The 20,224-nt window shown below is 46.6% G+C and overlaps 1 protein-coding gene across 1 annotated transcript in view; it reads left to right on the plus strand.

The window, feature by feature from the left end:
- Nucleotides 1-15,016: 15,016 nt before the first annotated feature.
- LOC124788642 (glycogen-binding subunit 76A) overlaps nt 15,017-20,224 on the plus strand; it is a 53,278-nt gene continuing 48,070 nt past the window's right edge. Inside the window, exon 1 of the mRNA XM_047255912.1 lies at nt 15,017-15,241. Within this exon, the coding sequence (XP_047111868.1) occupies nt 15,017-15,241 (225 nt within the window). The remainder of the gene's footprint in view (nt 15,242-20,224) is intronic.

Raw genomic sequence — 20,224 nt, forward strand, 5'->3', positions numbered from 1 at the left:
TGTCGACAATGTTTATTTGAAAAGTAAGTGGGCGAGTGGTGGTCTTATTCTTTTCCGTCATCGTCCAGTCGAAGTGCGCTATCCATCCTCGTCAACGTGACGTTAAACCTAATTATTTCTTCTTCCTTTGCAGTTTATTTCTCAAGCATAGTACAGAGAGAAAGAGAGAGAGAGAGAAGGGAGAAAGGGAGAAGAGAGACGGTACGAAGTACCTGTGTAGATGCTGATTACACTCATCGATCAGAAGTTTGGACCACCGACATACAGAAAGGACTGAATATGGTTTATGCACATCTTTTATAACATTTTAACTGATCTTCGTGACTGTTATAGTTTACACTGGTTATGTCTGAAGAACGCCACGTCTTCTGCCGCTCTGCATTAGTCTCTGAATGTGTCAAATACATGGATTACTTTTAGCTCTCATGTGGATGACTTCACATTTTTCTAAACCGTTTTGCAATTTGTTTTGATATTCTGATATTACTAGTCTATAAACGACAGCGTCATCTGCAAACAACCTAAGACGGCTGCACAGATTGTCTCCCAAGTCGTTTATATACAGGGTGTTTCAAAAATGACCGGTATATTTGAAACGGCAATAAAAACTAAACGAGCAGCGATAGAAATACACCGTTTGTTGCAATATGCTTGGGACAACAGTACATTTTCAGGCGGACAAACTTTCGAAATTACAGTAGTTACAATTTTCAACAACAGATGGTGCTGCAAGTGATGTGAAAGATATAGAAGACAACGCAGTCTGTGGGTGCGCCATTCTGTACGTCGTCTTTCTGCTGCGAGCGTGTGCTGTTCACAACGTGCAAGTGTGCTGTAGGCAACATGGTTTATTCCTTAGAACAGAGGATTTTTCTGGTGTTGGAATTCCACCGCCTAGAACACAGTGTTGTTGCAACAAGACGAAGTTTTCAACGGAGGTTTAATGTAACCAAAGGACCGAAAAGCGATACAATAAAGGATCTGTTTGAAAAATTTCAACGGACTGGGAACGTGACGGATGAACATGCTGGAAAGGTAGGGCGACCGCGTACGGCAACCACAGAGGGCAACGCGCAGCTAGTGCAGCAGGTGATCCAACAGTGGCCTCGGGTTTCCGTTCGCCGTGTTGCAGCTGCGGTCCAAATGACGCCAACGTCCACGTATCGTCTCATGCGCCAGAGTTTACACCTCTATCCATACAAAATTCAAACGCGGCAACCCCTCAGCGCCGCTACCATTGCTGCACGAGAGACATTCGCTAACGATATAGTGCACAGGATTGATGACGGCGATATGCATGTGGGCAGCATTTGGTTTACTGACGAGGTTTATTTTTACCTGGACGGCTTCGTCAATAAACAGAACTGGCGCATATGGGGAACCGAAAAGCCCCATGTTGCAGTCCCATCGTCCCTGCATCCTCAAAGTACTGGTCTGGGCCGCCATTTCTTCCAAAGGAATCATTGGCCCATTTTTCAGATCCGAAACGATTACTGCATCACGCTATCTGGACATTCTTCGTGAATTTGTGGCGGTACAAACTGCCTTAGACGACGCTGCGAACACCTCGTGGTTTATGCAAGATGGTGCCCGGCCACATCGCACGGCCGACGTCTTTAATTTCCTGAATGAATATTTCGATGATTGTGTGATTGCTTTGGGCTATCCGAAACATACAGGAGGCGGCGTGGATTGGCCTCCCTATTCGCCAGACATGAACCCCTGTGACTTCTTGCTGTGGGGACACTTGAAAGACCAGGTGTACCGCCAGAATCCAGAAACAATTAAACAGCTGAAGTAGTACATCTCATCTGCATGTGAAGCCATTCCGCCAGACACGTTGTCAAAGGTTTCGGGTAATTTCATTCAGAGACTACGCCATATTATTGCTACGCATGGTGGATATGTGGAAAATATCGTACTATAGAGTTTCCCAGACCGCAGCGCCATCTGTTGTTGAAAATTGTAACTACTGTAATTTCGAAAGTTTGTCTGCCTGAAAATGTACTGTTGTCCCAAGCATATTGCAACAAACGGTGTATTTCTATCGCTGCTCGTTTAGTTTTTATTGCCGTTTCAAATATACTGGTCATTTTTGAAACACCCTGTACACACATCGAAAAAGGTTTGCATCACCTGGGTTCCGAGAGTTCCGGAAAATTGGAATGGAGATCAACATAAACATCATTTCCGCCATTTTCATTGCTCACGAAAACACACATTGAATGTTGTACCACCGCGCAGCGAGACCTTCAGAGCCAGCCGGTGTGGCAGAGCGGTTCTAGGCGCTTAAGTCTGGAACTGCGCGACCGCTACGGTCGCAGGTTCGAATCCTGCCTCGGGCATGGATGTGTGTGATGTCTTTAGGTTAGCCAGGTGTAAGTTCTAGGGGACTGATGACCTCAGAAGTTAAGTCCCATAGTGCTCAGAGCCATTTGATCCATTTGCACCTCCTCCTCTCATAATACTATGTACCTGAAAGTCGAAATTCTTCATTAATCTGCACTGCTTACCCCTGTCTTTCCAGGTCAGTGTGTGCGATATCATTTCACCTATACCTAGCCAACAGACCGCATATAATACACTGTCGTCAGCATTTCTGGTATTTAGTTTGTTGTAATTCTCGTGCCTGCATCTCTTCGGTAGCTTTGTATTAGCTTTCCTAATCATTCTGCCACAAGCTGTAAGTTGTACAATGACTTGGACACATCCATTCAGGCTATTGTGAAGATGAATCAAGATGCTTATTTCGGAATTGCCCTCTCTTCTACTACTTCATGATAGGTACATTGCGGTCTTCCAAGCTGACAACAGCCGTGTTTAGAGGTGTGCGTGCATAAGTTCCTCGTTTGACGAACATACAGGAATCTTATAGCACCCCGCCTGCATCTAAATCACCCGATATTAATCCCAAATAAAATATCTGAGACTATTTGGAACAAGTGACGAACTGTGGCAAGAAACATCGCTCGGAATTTGGTAGCTCCACGGGATCTAATAATCAGTGAATGCCATTTGGATGTGACATTCATGAAGGAATTCGTGGATGTCTTTCTCGCCGAATTGAGACCAGTGGGTTAGCGTAATGCCTTGTAAGGGAGACTAATTTTTTGACCGTTGTGCTTACAAGTGTTTTAGTACGATTTTCTTAACAAACTACTGAAGTTTAGTAGTGCATCGTGAGATTGCTACACGTGAAACCAGAACTTGTTCATAATTGATGTGCTTTCGCATAAGAGTCTTATAAGTGATGACGGGGCTCCCGAAGGTGAATAGGTGAAGGAGGGCGCTCAGAATTGAGCCTGTACAACAGCGCCTGTGCAACAACTTCTTGTGGAAATTTTTGGCGAAGAAAATTTTGGTACCGGGGAACCTGGGGAAGTATTTCATTTGCGTACCCCTACAACTGACTTTGCTGATATTTTGGTCCAGACAACACATACTTAGTTTACTAGATATTCACCAGATGTCACTCTTTATTCAAATCAATCGAAGTGTGTTTCCTTATGTGTGAGACGCTAGGCTCACCATGGTGATACCTCTCCGTGAGGTCACGTTGACGTGTGTACGTTACGACCGTTAGAAATGTCTATAGACTTTCGCTCACCATGGTGATACCTCTCCGTGAGGTCACGTTGACGTGTGTACGTTACGACCGTTAGAAATGTCTATAGACTTTCGCGGTCATATCGAACTCTGAGGAGACGCCATACAGGTTGCCGTCGTTTTAATTGAAGCTTGTGTCTGAAGGGTTTCTATGTCCAGAAAAAGTTCAAATGTATGTGAAATCTTATGGGACTTAACTGCTAAGGTCATCAGTCCCTAAGCTTACACACTACTTAACCTAAATTATCCTAAGGACGAACACACACACCCATGCCCGAGAGGGAGGACTCGAACCTCCGCCGGGAGCAGCCGCACAGTCCATGACTGCAGCGCCCTAGACTGCTCGGATAATTCCGCGCGGCCTTGTATGTCCTGTAAGTGCTGTTTCAAATGCTGAGGATCTCGTGAAAACGTGTCGGTATTGGTGTAATCAAATACAGTTTAAGGTAACGACAGATCGGTTGTTAAGTGCCTTCAGGAGGTGTAAGTAAAAACACACAGCCACGGACTTTCTGTTCACAGTAGCGTGTTGGACAGGGGTGTCGAGTTGCGAGGTGTGATGTAGGTGGTACGCTCATGGTAAATCAGCAGAACAATGAAAAAAGCATGAAGAAAGAAAATGTGGCGCTCTGAGAGCAGCATTACTTTATCTAGTCTGGCTATTGTTTTTATTTACAGATTAAAAATTTTTCTTCATGTACTCAAATTTTTTGGATATATAAGGTAATTTCACGGCCCTGAACTCAAAATTCCACCTTTTTTTTTGAGGATTCTTGAGTGTTATGCGGAAATTTCGAAAACTCAGTCTGGAAACACTGTGCCTGTGCTACCTGGAGATCGCTGTGTGCTCGCAGTCACGGGCGGGCAGCCGCGCACGTGGTGTAAGGCACGGGCCGCGGTTATCTCGCCGTCTGATAACGAGGACCACTCAGCCGCAACAGCGAAAAATAAACACGGCCGGAGCGTCAGCTGATCGCCCTCTGTCTGGCCTCTCCAGCTGACATATGACCAGAGCTAAATCTGGACCGTTAGCTTTCGCGGACTGCCCATCTAAATATACTAAAGCGTGTCTCTCAATTCTTCTTAAAAATTTGTAGCGCTTCTTCCATACCCTGCACTGTTAAATAAGTGCTTTGAGTGTGCTACTGAACGGTTGTTTAAACCCCTTAACGGGTTGTCGCGAGGTTAATGATTATCTTGTGATCCTCGCATCTGACGAACGAAACTGATTATTATAAATCAAATGTGTCTGCAGATTGTGACCGCTTCACCTGAATATCAGCGATGGAATAGTTGTGATCAATTCTTTAATTTCTGCTTGTAGTGTACTCAAACCTTTGATTAAAAGAATATTTACGGCCGTCTACTATACCAAATCCTATCCACATAATTCATTCCTGATAGGGGGAGCTCAGTTAAATATCGTCGATATACGACATCGTGGCAAGCACTGCTTATTATACCGGTAGCATGACAATTTGAAGGTTGTCAACCAACATAGCCATTTCTCCAGAATGAGATTTTCACTCTGCAGCGGAGTGTGCGCTGATGTGAAACTTCCTGGCAGACTGAAACTGTGTGCCGGACCGAGATTCGAACTCGGGACTTTGCCTTTCGCGGGCAAGTGCTCTACCTTCTGAACTACCCAAGCACGACTCACGCCCCGTCCTCAAAGCTTTACTTCTGTCAGTATCTTGTCTCCTACCGTCCAAACTTAACAGAAGCTCTCCTCCGAATTTTGCAGAACTAGTACTCCTGAAAGAAAGGGTATTGCAGAGACATAGCTTAGCCACAGCCTGGGGGATGTTTCCAGAATGAGATTTTCATTGTGCAGCGGAGTGTAGAGCACTTGCCCGCGAAAGGCAAAGGTCCCGATTTCGAGTCTCGGGCCACCACACAGTTTTAATCTGCCAGGAAGTTTCATAGTCATTTATAATTGTAATTTCAGATGGCCATGTTGTCTAGTGATCTCTCTGTGTTAAGCTAAAATATTTCAGCCAGGAAGAATGCGTAAGGGGGGAGAGAGAGGGAGAGAGAGAAAGAGAGAGACTGACTGACTGACCCAGGGAGGGGGGGGGGGGGGTGGCATGTCTCCGATGTTATTCAATATGCGCACTGACTATGCAGCAAAGGAAACCGAAGAAAAATTTGGAAAAGGAATTAAAGCTCAAGGAGAAGAAATAAAAACTTGGAGGCTTGTTGATGATGTAATACTTCAGAGACAGCAAAGGACTTGGAAAATCAATGGAACAGAATGGGTAGTGTCTCGAGAGAAAAGGTTTCAAAATGATGATCAACAAAAGCAAAACAAGAGTAACGGAATGTAGTAAAATAAAATCAGGCTATGCTGATGGCATTAGATTAGGAAATGAGACACTGAAAATAGTAGATGAGTTTTGCTATTTGGGCAGCAAAATAACATATGATAGGCGATGTAGAGAGAATATGAAATGCAGATTGGCTATAGCAAGGAAATCATTTTTGAAAAAGGGTAATTTGTTTAAACTGAATATAAATTTAAGTATTAGAAAGCACTTTCTTTTTTTTTTTGAGCTATGTGTGGTTTGCAGCCTTACAAGGAAGTGAAACGTGGACGACAAGCATGAAGAGAATGGAAGCTTTTGAAATGTGGTGCTAAAAGAAGCAATCAGTTGACAGGACGCACTATGAGGCATCAAGAGATTGTCCGTTTGGTATTTGGGAAGGGGGGAATAAAAGTTGTAGAAAGAGACGAAAGGATGAATGCAGTAAGCAGTTTCAAATGGCTCTACATTGCAGTAATTATTGGGAGATGATGAGGATTACATAGGATAGGCTTGCGTGCATCAAACCAGTTTTTCGGGTTGAAAAAGTGGAGGAGGAGTAGGAGCAGCAGGAGGAGGAGGACGAGGAGGAGGAAGAAGAAATGTAAAGGGAGAGGATGGTTGAGCACATACTGAGACTGTCGGAATACTTAGAGATCGGTTGTGTTAATCCAAAATTATTATTCTCTGTCTTACGATTTATTATTGTTGGTCATTATTTTCCTCTGTAAAATACGTATTAGTTACCAAATGGAAATGCTGACGTTCATAACATATTGTGAACAACCGATATTAACGGAAGACGTAGGTGCCCAGGGGCAAGGACATTTAGAAACATGAACGCAAAAACATGATCAGCACAACTAGTTATTCAGAGTTTCCTTGCTGAATTGTACGATGCAGCATTAAGAGACGGATCTCCACGACAGCAGAAACATGTTTCAGCGCCTTTCCATCGTTTCTTGATTTAATTTTCTCCAGGCTAGAGTGGAACACTTTCCTCAAATTCCACGACCACCTACTCTAGAGAGCCCCGCCACCTAGACGTCAAACCGTGACGTTGAACACCAGATCCCTGCCTATTACACTGGCCAGACTCGTGGAACCGGACTTGCGGCTTTTAGAATTTACGGGAGCGGTCGTTGCCGCAGGTGATGGGAGGCGCGGGCCACCGTCTGAGGAAACACGTGGGGCGGGTGGTGTCGGAAATAGACGCGTCGCTGACCTACGCCGAGGACCGTCGGCCAGTAGAGGCGGCCACGCGGTCGCCGCCAAGTTGGCTTCAGTAGCAGCGACTTGGCGAGTCTCTGTCACCTGTGACCAGCAGCGGCAGCTGACGGCGCCCTCATACGTCACAGGCGCTCTTCTACGTCTGCTTTCTAAATTTAGGTCTCCATTTGTGGTGAATATTGTAAATACACTAATGGCCATTAAAATTGCTACACCTTGAAGATGACGTGCTACAGACGCGAAATTTAACCGACAGGAAAATGATGCTGTGATATGCAAATGATTAGCTTTTCAGAGAATTCACACAAGATTGGCGCCGGTGGCGACACCTACAACGTGCTGACGTGAGGAAAGTTTCCAACCGATTTCTCATACAAAAACATCAGTTGACCGGCGTTGCCTGGTGAAACGTTGCTGTGATGCCTCGTGTAAGGAGGAGAAATGCGTACCATCACGTTTCCGACTTTGATAAAGGTCGGATTGTAGCCTACCGCAATTGCGGTTTATCGTATCGCGACACTGCTGCTCGCGTTGATCGAGATCCAATGACTGTTAGCAGAATATAGAATCGGTGGGTTCAGGAGGCTAATACGGAACGCCGTGCTGGATCCCAACGGCCTCGTATCACTAGCAGTCGAGATGACAGACATCTTATCTGCATGGCTGTAACGGAATCAACAGATGGGGACGTTTTCAAGACAACAACCATCTGCACAAACAATTCGGCGACGTTTGCAGCAGCATGGACTATCAGCTCGGAGACCATGGCTGCGGTTACCCTTGACGCTGCATCACAGACAGGAGCGCCTGCGAGAGTGCTCAACGACGAACCTGGGTGCATGAATGGCAAAACGTCATTTTATCGGATGAATTCAGGTTCTGTTTACAGAATCATGATGGTCGCGTCCGTGTTTGGTGACATCACGGTGAACGCACATTGGAAGCGTGTATTCGTCATTGCCATACTGGCGTATCACCCGGCTTGATGGTATGGGGTGCCATTGGTTACACGTCTCGGTCACCTCTTGTTCGCATTGACGGCACTTTGAACAGTGGGCGTTACATTTCAGATGTGTTACGACCCCTGGCTCTACCCTTCATTCTATCCATGCGAAACCCTACATTTGAGCAGGATAATGCATGACCGCATGTTGCAGGTCCTGTACGGGCCCTTCTGTATATAGAAAATGTCAGACTTCTGCCCTGGCCAGCATATTCTTCAGATCTCTCACCAACTGAAAACGTCTGGTCAATGGTGGCCGAGCAACTGGCTCGTCACAATACGCCAGTCACTACTCTTAATGAACTGTGGTATCGTGTTGAAGCTGCATGCGCAGCTGTACCTGTACACGCCATCAGAGCTCTGTTTGACACAATGCCCAGGCGTATCAAGGCCGTTATTACGGCCAGAGGTAGTTGTTCTGGGTACTGATTTCTCAGAATCTATTCACCCAAATTGCGTGAAAATGTAATCACATGTCAGTTCTAGTATAATATATCTGTCCAATTAGTATCCGTTTATCATCTGCATTTCTTCTTGGTGTAGCAGTTTTAATGGCTAGTAGTGTACATGCACAGTACCTTGGTTTGACTGTCGTGGTCATTTCACGAGATGCGTAGCGGGAGGATGCAATATATTGCCTTTCTTTCCTGGGAAGCTATATTCTCGGAAATTTGACAGTGAGTCCCTTTTCATACAAAAGACGTTCCTTGTAGCGTCAGCCACTAGAGTTGGACGTGCAGTTCTGTGATGCTTACGCACTTGCTTATCGCATCAGTGACGAAATATCGGGTGGTTATAATTTAATACGTTGTAACATGGGAACTAATAACCTTGCGAGTACCAAACTTGACAGCATTAATGTCAAGGACGTGAGGAACAGAAATAATGCAGAAACAATTGAACTGGAACACTTTTGATGTGCTGCTACGGTGCATTGTACCATTACATACCTGTACCAGTAATGCTATATGGCGCCCATCAGTGTCCAGAAGAGGATTCCACTTTGCACAACACAACGAAGGATGTCCATAGGTATGCTAGCTACCTCTCTTCATATGCTGCGCTTCAGATCAGCACGTGGATAAATGTTCGACTGACGCACACTGTCCTTCAGGTACCTCAAATGGCTCTAAGCACTAAGGGACTTATTATCGGAGGTCATCAGTCCCATAGACGTAGAACTACTTAAACCTAACTAACCTAAGGACATCATACACATCCATGCCCGAGGCAGGATTCGAACCTGCGACCGTAGCAGCCGCGCGGTTCCGGACTGAAGCACCTAGAACCGCTCGGCCACAACGGCCGGCTCCTCCAGGTTGCACTACAACCAGAAATCACAGGGAGTGAGATCAGGTGATCGTACAGGCCAAGCATTTGGAAACGATCCGCTGATAATTCGATCGTTTCCAAATGTGTTTCGGAGAAGCAGGTGAACTTCACGAGCCATGTGCGGTGGGGCTCCATCTTGCATGAAAACTGTTGAATTCAATGCGTGTCTCTCTTCTAGGGCGGGTATGACATGCTGGCGAAGCATGTCGCAGTAATGCTGGACACTACGCGTCTTTGGTCCTTGAGCCCCAACCTGTTCAAAAAAGAATGGGCCGCTGATGAATGTAGCCGTGAAACCACGCCATACGGTGACGCGTCCACCTTACAAAGGAACTTTTTATGCACAGTGACTGAAGGTGAAGATAACCACACTTGGCAATTCTGTGTGTTCGCATCACCCGTCAGAGAAAAATGAGCTTCGTCTGTCCATAGGATGTTCAGGGGCCAGCTGTCTTCAACTTCAATCCTTGCGATAAAGTGGAGAGCGAAGTCAACATGTCGTTGTGCGCACTGTGGTGCAAGCTGCTGAACGATATGGAACTTGTTCGAATACCATTTGAGAATGGTTCAAAGCACCTATCATTCAGTGGACCACGGGATGTTCAACTGTCGTGACACCGTGACACAACACGCGCATTGCCAGACAATCGGGAATTGCGCTCAGCGTTGCCTGTCATGTTGTTGTTGTTGTTGTTGTTGTTGTGGTCTTCAGACCAGAGACTGGTTTGATTGCAGCTCTCCACGCTACTCTATCCTGTGCAGGCTTCATCATCTCCAAGTACCTACTGCATCCTACATCCTTCTGAAACTGCTTAGTGTATTCATCTTGCCTGTCATAGCAACAGCAATTTCGTCAACCAGTCGTCGGCATCTTCCTGGAACGACGCCGAGTTGTCCAGTTACTTCATCATACTCAGCACAGCAGGTGGGGAAGGAGGACCCTTCCATAATGCTTCTCGAAGTGAAAGTGCAGCATTACTGTCGTTTTGATAATAGACCTTAACGAACAGTACCTTGCTCCTTTCGTCCAAGCTAATGTTGACACGTCAACAAGCGCACTGCGACTGATGAGGTGTGAGACTATGAACCTGATGACTGATCACGGCACCTGGTGGCCCTAGTTGGAAGTGGCTGGTGGCACTGTGAGGGATGGAAATCATGCACCCCATACTCTGGACATTAATGCTACCAAGTTTGGTACTCGTACGGTAATTAGTCCCCGTGATATAAAGTTTAATTATGACCGCCTGGTATATCGTTGTGCCTCTGATTCTTTCCCAGTTAAGATCGCAGATACCGAGAAATACTCAAGTATCGATCTAACGAGGATCTTTTGAGCCATCTCCTTCATGAGTCAATTACATTTACTTTGGTCGATCTAAAATTTCACAGCCAGAAGTGTCACTCTAAAATGTGGTCAAATGAATTTCTTTGCAGTAATCCAACTTTTCGCACCATTATGGGAAAGACGTATTCGAGGAGATTTTTGCTTCCACCAACTTGCGATTCACACACTGGCTCGCTACTATCAGAGTGATTCTGTCTCGGTAAAAGCAGCTTACGAAAGCGCAGCAATAATGAATCTTACAATAGAAAAACATTTAATCTTGAATAAACCTTACTGCCGGCTGCTGCAGGAGCATTTTTTGTCTACTAGCAAATCTTTGTTTTTAGATGGTTCCTTTTCAATTTCGTTGACGTAAATTGCTCCAGAATTCTGATGTTTGAACGGTGGCTTTGATTTTCTCTTTGTAAAACGAATATTTTCCGACCTAATATTGGTTCACTTTTTAGTGCTGATGGTCAAGATCAATTTAAAGCTTCTCACAACGACGTTCGGTATTTATCATTATTAGTAACTGACTACGGCAAAAACTGAAGTTTATTCTCACCACAAAAGATATTTTTTGACATTTTTCGTTTACTGGTTTTGTTTCTGATCATTAGAGACGCTAAATTCCGACATAGTGCTCTGCGTAGCAATGGCTAAGGTAATTTAGTTCGCCGACGGCTAAAGCTGTGAATAGTACCCTCCTTACATACGTATCACCCATGCATGAAACATTCACATTATCCTTCCCTGATCTCAAACAGCCGGCACTACATTCTAGTCCATACATATATAATGTACAGATCACTGGATTTAAAATCTGATCTTTCTGCAAAAATGTATACGTGGTTTGTAAAGTACATATTGCGAACTAAAATGACATTACTGTTTCTTGCCCCCTTGTGAATAAAGACAAAAAGGCATAATTATTCTCCAATATAAATTATTAGAATTGACATGAAACACAAATTACGCTGCAAAAAGAAGAAAAAAGTTGCTATTTACTGAAAATAATCTTTACATTTTTTAGTGTTTGAAAACGTGGCCTATTAAAAAAAAAAGGTGCATCTGCCGGAACTCGAAGTGTAATTTTCGTAAAATTTAATTTCACAGCAAAAATTGCCGGATGCACCTGTTATGTCTAACATTTACGTTTGAAATTGCTAGGTGTAATAGAGAAACGGCTGTAAAACACAGAGGATTTTTTTAAAAAACCACCTATAGGATTCCAATTATATTTTCATGTTTTTCTTATCTTCTTGTATTTATTCGTGTACTATAACGATACACGAATCGCAATTAAACATGATGCAACAGTCTTCAAGAATTTTAATTACGAAACGAAATCAAACAGTATTCGGATATTGGCTCAGTTAAGCCGTAACTTCATCTTCACTTTAGCATTTTAACCATCTGCAGACAAATTAAAAAGGTCAGTACTTCAAGAATTTAGACTTACGTGATTGCCCATAAACTTTGATCGCGAATTTGTTTATGACAGAAAGTTATAGCGCTTCGTTACTTAATATCTCGTCGGCGAATCTCAAGATGATTTATGTTCATGAATAAAACTACTGCTTACTGCATCTTTCCCTTAAGCATGAATGCTCTAAAATCTCTCTCCCTTCTAGAGACAAAAGAGCAGCACACACATTAACACGTAAGCGGAAGTGCAACGTGACGTGATTTCAGCCAGTCACAAACTCCAGATGGCGGCAAGTGGAACGGAAAATGATGGCTATACTTCCCCTGCACATAGCTGTAAACGTACGTATCAGTGGCTGAGCCTTGTTCCATCCTGATCCAGGACCGCTCAACCATTACACACAAAAACGAAAGGGTTTCTTGCAGACGTGTCAAAGGTCCTCGTATCTCACTCGTTGGTGTCCCAAATGCGCTCCGTAAGAACTAAGCCAGGTGATCTATCATTAAAATCACCGTCGCGTCGGGAAATGTCCCCCAGATCATTACGACACAATTCTGGAGCGATATGGTTTTGGTTCATTATGGGGTGCTGTAGGCGAATACACGTGTGCTCATCATCCGACAGAAGATCCTGAATCGCTCACCAGTGAAATACGATGGCAGATATGTAATGCGGTCCATTTGCTCCCATGTAAGCTTCATCCGTACTGAACAGTGTCCTGTTGGCAAGCATTACGCATCGCCTCATATGATGATCTGTCGTCTCATATTCTGCCATCGCCGTATGTAAAGTGCACTGCTGGTGTACGCAGGTGCACGAGAACTTTTCCCCAAGCCCCGAGAGGACAGTAGCAGCTTTCACCCACTGGAACTGATGTCAGTGACTTTGTAGGCGCAGCTTCTGTTCGCTGATTGTTGTTGTCCAATAATGAATTGATGAATACACTCTAAGAGAAGAAAAACGACGCACCACGAAGGTGACGGAAATGGTGGAGATGTGATGTACATGTACAAAATTTCAGATAAAGTGGATGATATATTCAAGAGGAGGAGCTTCACAAATTGAGCAATTCAATGAGACGCTGGCCCACAGCTCGGCCTTATGCATGCAGTTATTCGGTTTGGCAGTAATTGACAGAGTTGTTGGATGTCCCCCTGAAAAAATTCTATCGAATTGGAGCGTTAGATCGTCAAAATCCTGAGCAGGTGGGAGGGCTCTGCCCTTAATGCGCCATGCGTTCTCAATAGGGGAGAGATTTGGCGACCTTGCTGGGCAATATACAGTTTTGCAAGCACGAAGACAAGCAGTGGAAACTCTCACTCTGTGTGGACGGGCATTATCTTGCTGAAATGTAAGCCCAGAATGATGTGCCATGAAGGCAACAACATAAGGCTTAGGATATCATCGAAGTTCCGCTGTGCTGTAACGGTGCCGCGGATGACAACCAATGGAGTCTTGCTGTGAAATGCAGTGAGTCCTCTGACAATCAATCGTAGTTGTCAGGCCGTACGGCAGGCGAAAGCCAGGATGGTAACGTACCGCTGTGTGGACCGTCTTCACATACGTCTTCGCTGGTCCTAGGTGCTCAGTTCTCCACCGAGCGAGGTGGCGCAGTGGTTACACACTGGACTCGCATTCGGGAGGACGACGGTTCAATCCCGCGTCCAGCCGTCCTGATTTAGGTTTTCCGTGATTTCCCTAAATCTCTCCAGGCAAATGCCGGGATGGTTCCTTTGAAAGGACACGGCCGACTTCCTTCGCCATCCTTCCCTAATCCGATGAGACCGATGACCTCGCTGTCTGGTCTCCTTCCGCATACAACCGAACCCAGCCCAACTCAGTTCTCCAGGCACGTGTTCCCTGGTCGTAGTGAGCCCCTCAGTTCTCCAAACACGTCTTCGTTGGTCCTAGGGGCTCAGTTCGTTGTGGAACTCATCACTGAAGACAATTCTACGTCAGTCAATGAAATTTCAGACCGAAGACATGTCTGGAGACGCTCCAGGCAGCAATGTGACACCAACGTGACTGTCACAGGCCACACGGCCCGACGGCCGGCAGTGACGGTTTGAGTTACCATTTCTTTTAAAAGGAGGACGCCTTTGATTTTCATTCGTGGCACTCTTACGGCACAGCGGTACGTCCTCGATATTCTATGCACCCCTTTGTTGCCCTTCATTGCAGGCCATCCTGAGGGCTACATTTCAGCAAGATTATGGCCGCCCGCTGACGTGCTTCTACTAACTGGTCTTCGTGCTTGCAGAACCCTACTACGGCTGGCAAGATCGCTGAATCTTTCCTGAATTGAGAACGTTTGGGGCATTACGAGCAGGTCACTCTAACCAGCCCGGGATTTAGACTATTTAACGCACCAGTTGGACAGAATTTGGAACGATATTCGTCAGGAGGACATCCAGTTTCCATCAAACTGTAATAATTTATTTCTGTACATCTACATGACATCAACCAATTTGCGTCCCTTTCTGATAATAATTTCACGGTGCGTCGTACTTTGCGTCTTAGTGTTTTTGTGCGCTGTGGTCAGTGCACTAGGCGTTACACACGGCGACTGACGGCGCGCGCCTTGTGTGGGCAGGTCTGGGGAGCGCATGACGGCGGAGCAGCAGGGGCAGCCGCACGCGCAGGCGCCGCCCCCGCAGCCGGAGCAGTCGCCGTCGCACCAGCCGCAGCAGTCCTCGTGCGGGCTGGGCTCGCTGTTGTCGGCCGGCTGCCGCGGCCGCGCAGAGGCGTTCGCGCGCCGCCTCAGCCGCCGCCTGCAGACGCTGGGCATGGGAGGCGGCGCGGTGGCGGCGTCCGCCGACGAGGAGCGACCCTTCTGGGCGGCGCCGCCCTCGCAGCCGCAGCCACTGGCGCCGGTGCAGGTGCAGCTGGGGCGCGTGCCCTCGGACGCCGACGTCTTCTACGATCCCGTGGACAGCCCTGTGGAAGTGGCGCCGCCTGCGGCTGTGGCAGCCCCACTGCAGACCTGTTCTTCAGACAGTGACAGCTCTGAGGTTAGCCCAGTTCATTACGTACGTCGGTTGGACAAAACTATGGAAACACCGCGAGAAATCCAGATGCTCGCCAAGCTTGCAAGTTGCGCTGTTGTGTTTCACCACTAACGACCACTATGGAATGTCCTAAGTGCGTTGCAAGAGTCACTGGTGATCAGAACAGTGTTCTATGTTGTGAATACATAAAGCCAGACTCCCGAAGAGGCCCACAGCTTCATTGTGGGTACATGTGTGACGTTCATTGGACCTTAGCCGTTGCAGGCTTTTCCCTCCTGGGCAGCATTCCCCTCCCCATATGCACTCCTTCCCATCCTAACTCCTCCCACTCCTCCCTTCCTTCTTTCTCGCTTGCTGTTTCTCTTCACGACGACCTGGCTATTTCTTCGGTTCTGCTACTCTTGACTATCTTGTCTCGCATTTGCACTGTCCCTTCCTTTTACCTTTTTCTGGTCCCCCTTGGGGTTTGACCTCTGTCTAAATTGTTTCCATAATGTGAACCACTTAGTGTAGAACTCCCTCCGTACCGTCATAATCATGGGTTCCTCTCCCCCTTCCTTGCCCGCCATAGCCTACACCCCTCCTTCTGTGTCAGCAGCTTAGTAGCCAGTCCATGTGCTGCAGCTGTTACGTAATCTGGCTGAGCCCTCTGACACCACGGGGCTCACACTTCTTGTAGTTGAGCTGTCACTCCCTTGTCCGTGCTTGGAGCGGTTGCTCATCTTTTTGGGGCACCGAAACTACTGGCACCGACGCTGTGCAAGTCAAACCCATCTGCAGCTGGCTGGCGCCCACGGGGCGAGCCCCTGTCCAAATGGAGGAGGGGGGGGGGGGGGGGGCGGACGTTCATGAAGCGTGTTAAGCTCCACACTTCTGGCTTCTCTTCCGCGGACATGTCGCTAGATAGAAATTCTCTTTCTGCTTCTCGGTCTTCCACCCATGGGACGAGGGCCAGGACCTGCCTTTGTGGGGTCAAACCCTTTCCCCAATGCTTGGTGTGTCCCAGGACAGAGGGGGAGACTTAGACTGCTACCAAACCGCTCTTTTTTTGTAGAACACTGTGAAGATAATTTTGGTGAAGTTGACTCCCTTAATTCCCTATTGGTTAAGATCTTTCCTTACAGTGATTCGGCTTTCTTTTGTGCTTGTGTCCTTAAATATGACCCAGGGCATTATTTTCCGCGGGGAACTCAGGAGAAATCTCACATGGCGAGCTGTTCATTTCGTTTGGCGCATCGGCTGCGGGGGATAGCCGTGCGGTCTTAGGCGTCTTGCCACGGTTCGTGCGGCTCCCCCCGTCGGAGGTTCGAGGTTCGAGTCCTCCCTCGGGGATCTGTGTGTGTGTGTCTGTGTGTGTGTGTGTGTGTGTGTGTGTGTGTGTGTGTGTGGCATTCATTCTGCCTTTTGAGGGGATACCCTCCCAGAAAATGTCAAAGTTATGGTTTACTGCTGCGACAAAAGCCCCATATCCCATCTTCTATCTGCTGTTTCTGGTGTCTCCGTTTTGGTGACATATCTTAACGATGTGAGGCGATCTTTTTTGTAGCGACTGTGGCCACCCTCTCCATATAGGAAGTTATTGCTTCCCACCGTATCAACTGTTCTGACTCCTATTGTCCTCGATCGCCAGACAGGAAGATTCAGGAATTCAAAATTCTTGACCATATGTCCTACTCTGAGGCCCAACAGAAAGAAATTCGACCATCTCCACTCAGTATCTGTAACGTCTATCTTTGCTTCAGTTGCGTCTTTTATTCTTCTTCTTCTTCTTCTTCTTCTTCTTCTCCTCCTCCTCCTCCTCCTGCTCCTCCTCCTCGTCATCTCCATTGTGTCCCAATTTCCCCCTCCTTCTCTCTGGCACTTCCCCTTGCCTCCGTTAATGAAATCGCTCCTTCTCCTCAGAACTCGCTGGGGATGGAGGCTTCCTCTAGGAGTGCCCTCACAAGTGCCTCAAGGACACAGAAGCCTGCTGCTTAGAGTTGGACGTGGGACCCATACTCCATGAGTCTCAAGGCCCCTCGCTCTGTTCCTGATACTGCCGTGACTAGCTCTCTTTCTGATCACTCCCATTTCGTCTCCCAGAGCAGGTGGTGTAGAAGAAGATGCATAGGTTTCAGGACGAGGCGATCCTTACATCTCGTGGATGTATCCCCCTTCATGTGTCAGGTTCTGATTTTATGTACATGGAGGTTACTCCAGCCTTACTGGTGACAGATACTAACTTGACCCATCCGTCCTCCATCTGGACTCTCCTCCAGTGGAACTGTAATAGTTGCTATCGTCACCTTCCAGAATTGGAGTTTTTTTTCTCTACTCTGTAGCTTGTGTTTATTGCAGGAATCTCATTTTGTGGATACTCATTTGCTGAAACTTGGTGGTTTCCATATCTTCTGCCAGGAGCAGGTCAGCCATTTATATGTCTTCGGTGGTGTCAGTATATTAGTCCACATGAACATTGTTAGTCGTGTATTCCTCCTCAAACTGCACTGGAAGTGGTGGGTGTTCAGATCCATTTGGACTGTGCAGTAACTATAGGCCTCCTCTGATAACTCCCTCCTCCCCTCCTTCTCCCTGAGATTTTAACGCCTAAAACCCTCTGCTGGCTGGAGTAGGATTGCTGAAGTTCTTCTGGCATGGCTTGATCTTTGCCTCCTCATCAGTGGAGCTTCCACACACTAAAAGTTGCACACAGCACTTTATCAGTCATTGATGTTTCCATCTGACGATTTGTGTAACAGAAATCATTTTTCGATTGTCTTATCGTTTCTTGATAATCAGTCACCTGGGCGTCCTTCTAGTTGGGCCTTTACTAATGCAAATTGAGTTGCCTTTTCCTTGGCTGCCATTCCAACAACATTAGACAATGCCACTGATGAGTCCAAATAGATTTTGACTGAAACCGTCCTTGTGGCAGCTGCTTCAGCGATTCCTTGTTCCTCAAGATCTCCTCAGTGGAAGACATTCCATTGATAGACCTCATAATTGCTGTGACTATTAAAGATCACTGTCGTTCCCTCCAACAACACAAATGTCCCATCTCTCGACCACCTCTTGGCATTTAAATGGCTTTGCGCCCAGGCCTATCGTCGAATTAAATGACAAAAACGGATTTTTTGGGAATGATACGTCTTTACCATGGGGCTGCATACTCCCTCTTCGCAGGTATGGGTGAAAATCAGGTGCAGTTTTGGCTACTTCCTCCTCCAGGTATGCTGGGAGTTTCCATGAATGATGCTATCCTGACCAGCCTGGACTCTTATGACTGAACCTTTTGCTTGGGATTTTTTCTGGGCTTCACTGTCAGTCCATTATCTGCCCACATTCTGTCTTCTCAAACACTGTCTCAAATGAGTCCCTCTATCTTTCACTTCCCAACACCTGTAACCTTAAAACGCCGTGTTCAGCTAGCGGGAATTCAAGAGTGCCCTTGCTATGCACCAACACAGCTCTTGGACTGGACCAGGTGCACAATCAAATGCTTCAATACTTATCGGTGGCTAGCCAACGTCATACACTAGCCGTTTTCAGTTTTCTATGGAGCGATGGGGAATTCCCTTTACATTGGCGAGAAATTGTTGTTGTTCCAATTTTAAATCAGGTTAACTGCCTCTTCAGATGGACATCTCTGCCAGCTACTCAGATATATGGTGAGTCGAAGGCTATGCTGGATCCTTGAATCCCAGGATCATTTAAATTCGACCCAGGGTGGTTTTTATCAACTCCATTCTATTGGAGATAATTTAGTCCACTTCGAGTCCGCTATACCAACGCCTTTTGCGTGGTGTCAACACGTTGTCAGAGTCTTCTTTCATTTGCATAAAGTTTATGGTACCACATGGCATACCTTACATAAGAACCACTTTACTCTGCTATGGCTCTACAAAGTATTGGTCCAGTCTCTCTTACAGCTCAGCGTCATCTTCGAATTATGGATGCTGGGCCTGATAAACCATTGTGGGATAGAACTGGCAACTGGCGCCTTTTGGTCTAGGCAGGTGATCAGTATCCTAGGGTTCCACCATTGCAGTTTCTGCAACAGTTGATCACTTACGCGTCGGACATCCGTTGCTCCCCAGAGCACCTGATCTACCGTCTCTTTCCAGGTACGGAGATTTGCCTCCCGCAACAGTGGCTCAGTTCCGGGGTTGTTATCACCATCCCTTTTCTGGGTTCGCTCACATTCACCTCCAAGGTAAGCCATTGTTCACAGCTCTATCTTGATCTATGAGAAGGTCGAGAAGACTCGGTTCTGGCTGAGGCCCTCCACTGCTGTCTCCATTCTTTGCACGTTTCAGGGTTCTGAAGCAGTCTATGTTGATTGCTCTATGGTTGCTGTCACACTGGCTTTGCTTACATATATGATGAATACAACGAACTCCACTTATTGCCAGATGGCTGCACTATTTCCACTGCACAGTTGGTGGCTATCTCCTGTGCTCTTGAGCATATTCATTCCTGCATCAGTGAGTCCTTCCTCGTGTGTAGCTACTCCTTGAGCAGTTTACAAGTTCTTGACCACTGTTACCAACGCCATCCATTGCTCCTGACTACCCAGGATTTCCTTTTTCATCTCAAACAATGTGGATACATGGTGGTCTTTGGAGGACCCCAGGACATGTTGGGATCATGAGGAATGACCTCACTGACTGGCTGGCCAAATTGGCTACCTGGAAGCCGCCTCTTGGGATCAGTATTCTGGGATTGGACCTGGATCGTATTACTTATAAAGGTTTGGAATATGGAATGACATACTCTGCATTGCTGCCAAGGATTGTGTCCATTTTGGCTGATTGGGTACATCCCCTGAAAAAATCTTTGTTCCTCAGTGGCGGTGATGTGTCCCAGGACGACAGGGCCTCTGGTCCTACAGCTCGCATCGTCCACGACTCTTTGGAGCATGGGGATGACTTGTCTCATCTCAGCTGGCCACCATAGCCATCAGCTCTCAATATCATTGAGCCTTAGTGGGCTACTTTGGAGAGAGGG

The sequence above is a fragment of the Schistocerca piceifrons genome, chromosome 3, assembly GCF_021461385.2.
Source record: "Schistocerca piceifrons isolate TAMUIC-IGC-003096 chromosome 3, iqSchPice1.1, whole genome shotgun sequence".
NCBI classification, from domain to species: Eukaryota; Metazoa; Arthropoda; class Insecta; order Orthoptera; family Acrididae; genus Schistocerca; species Schistocerca piceifrons.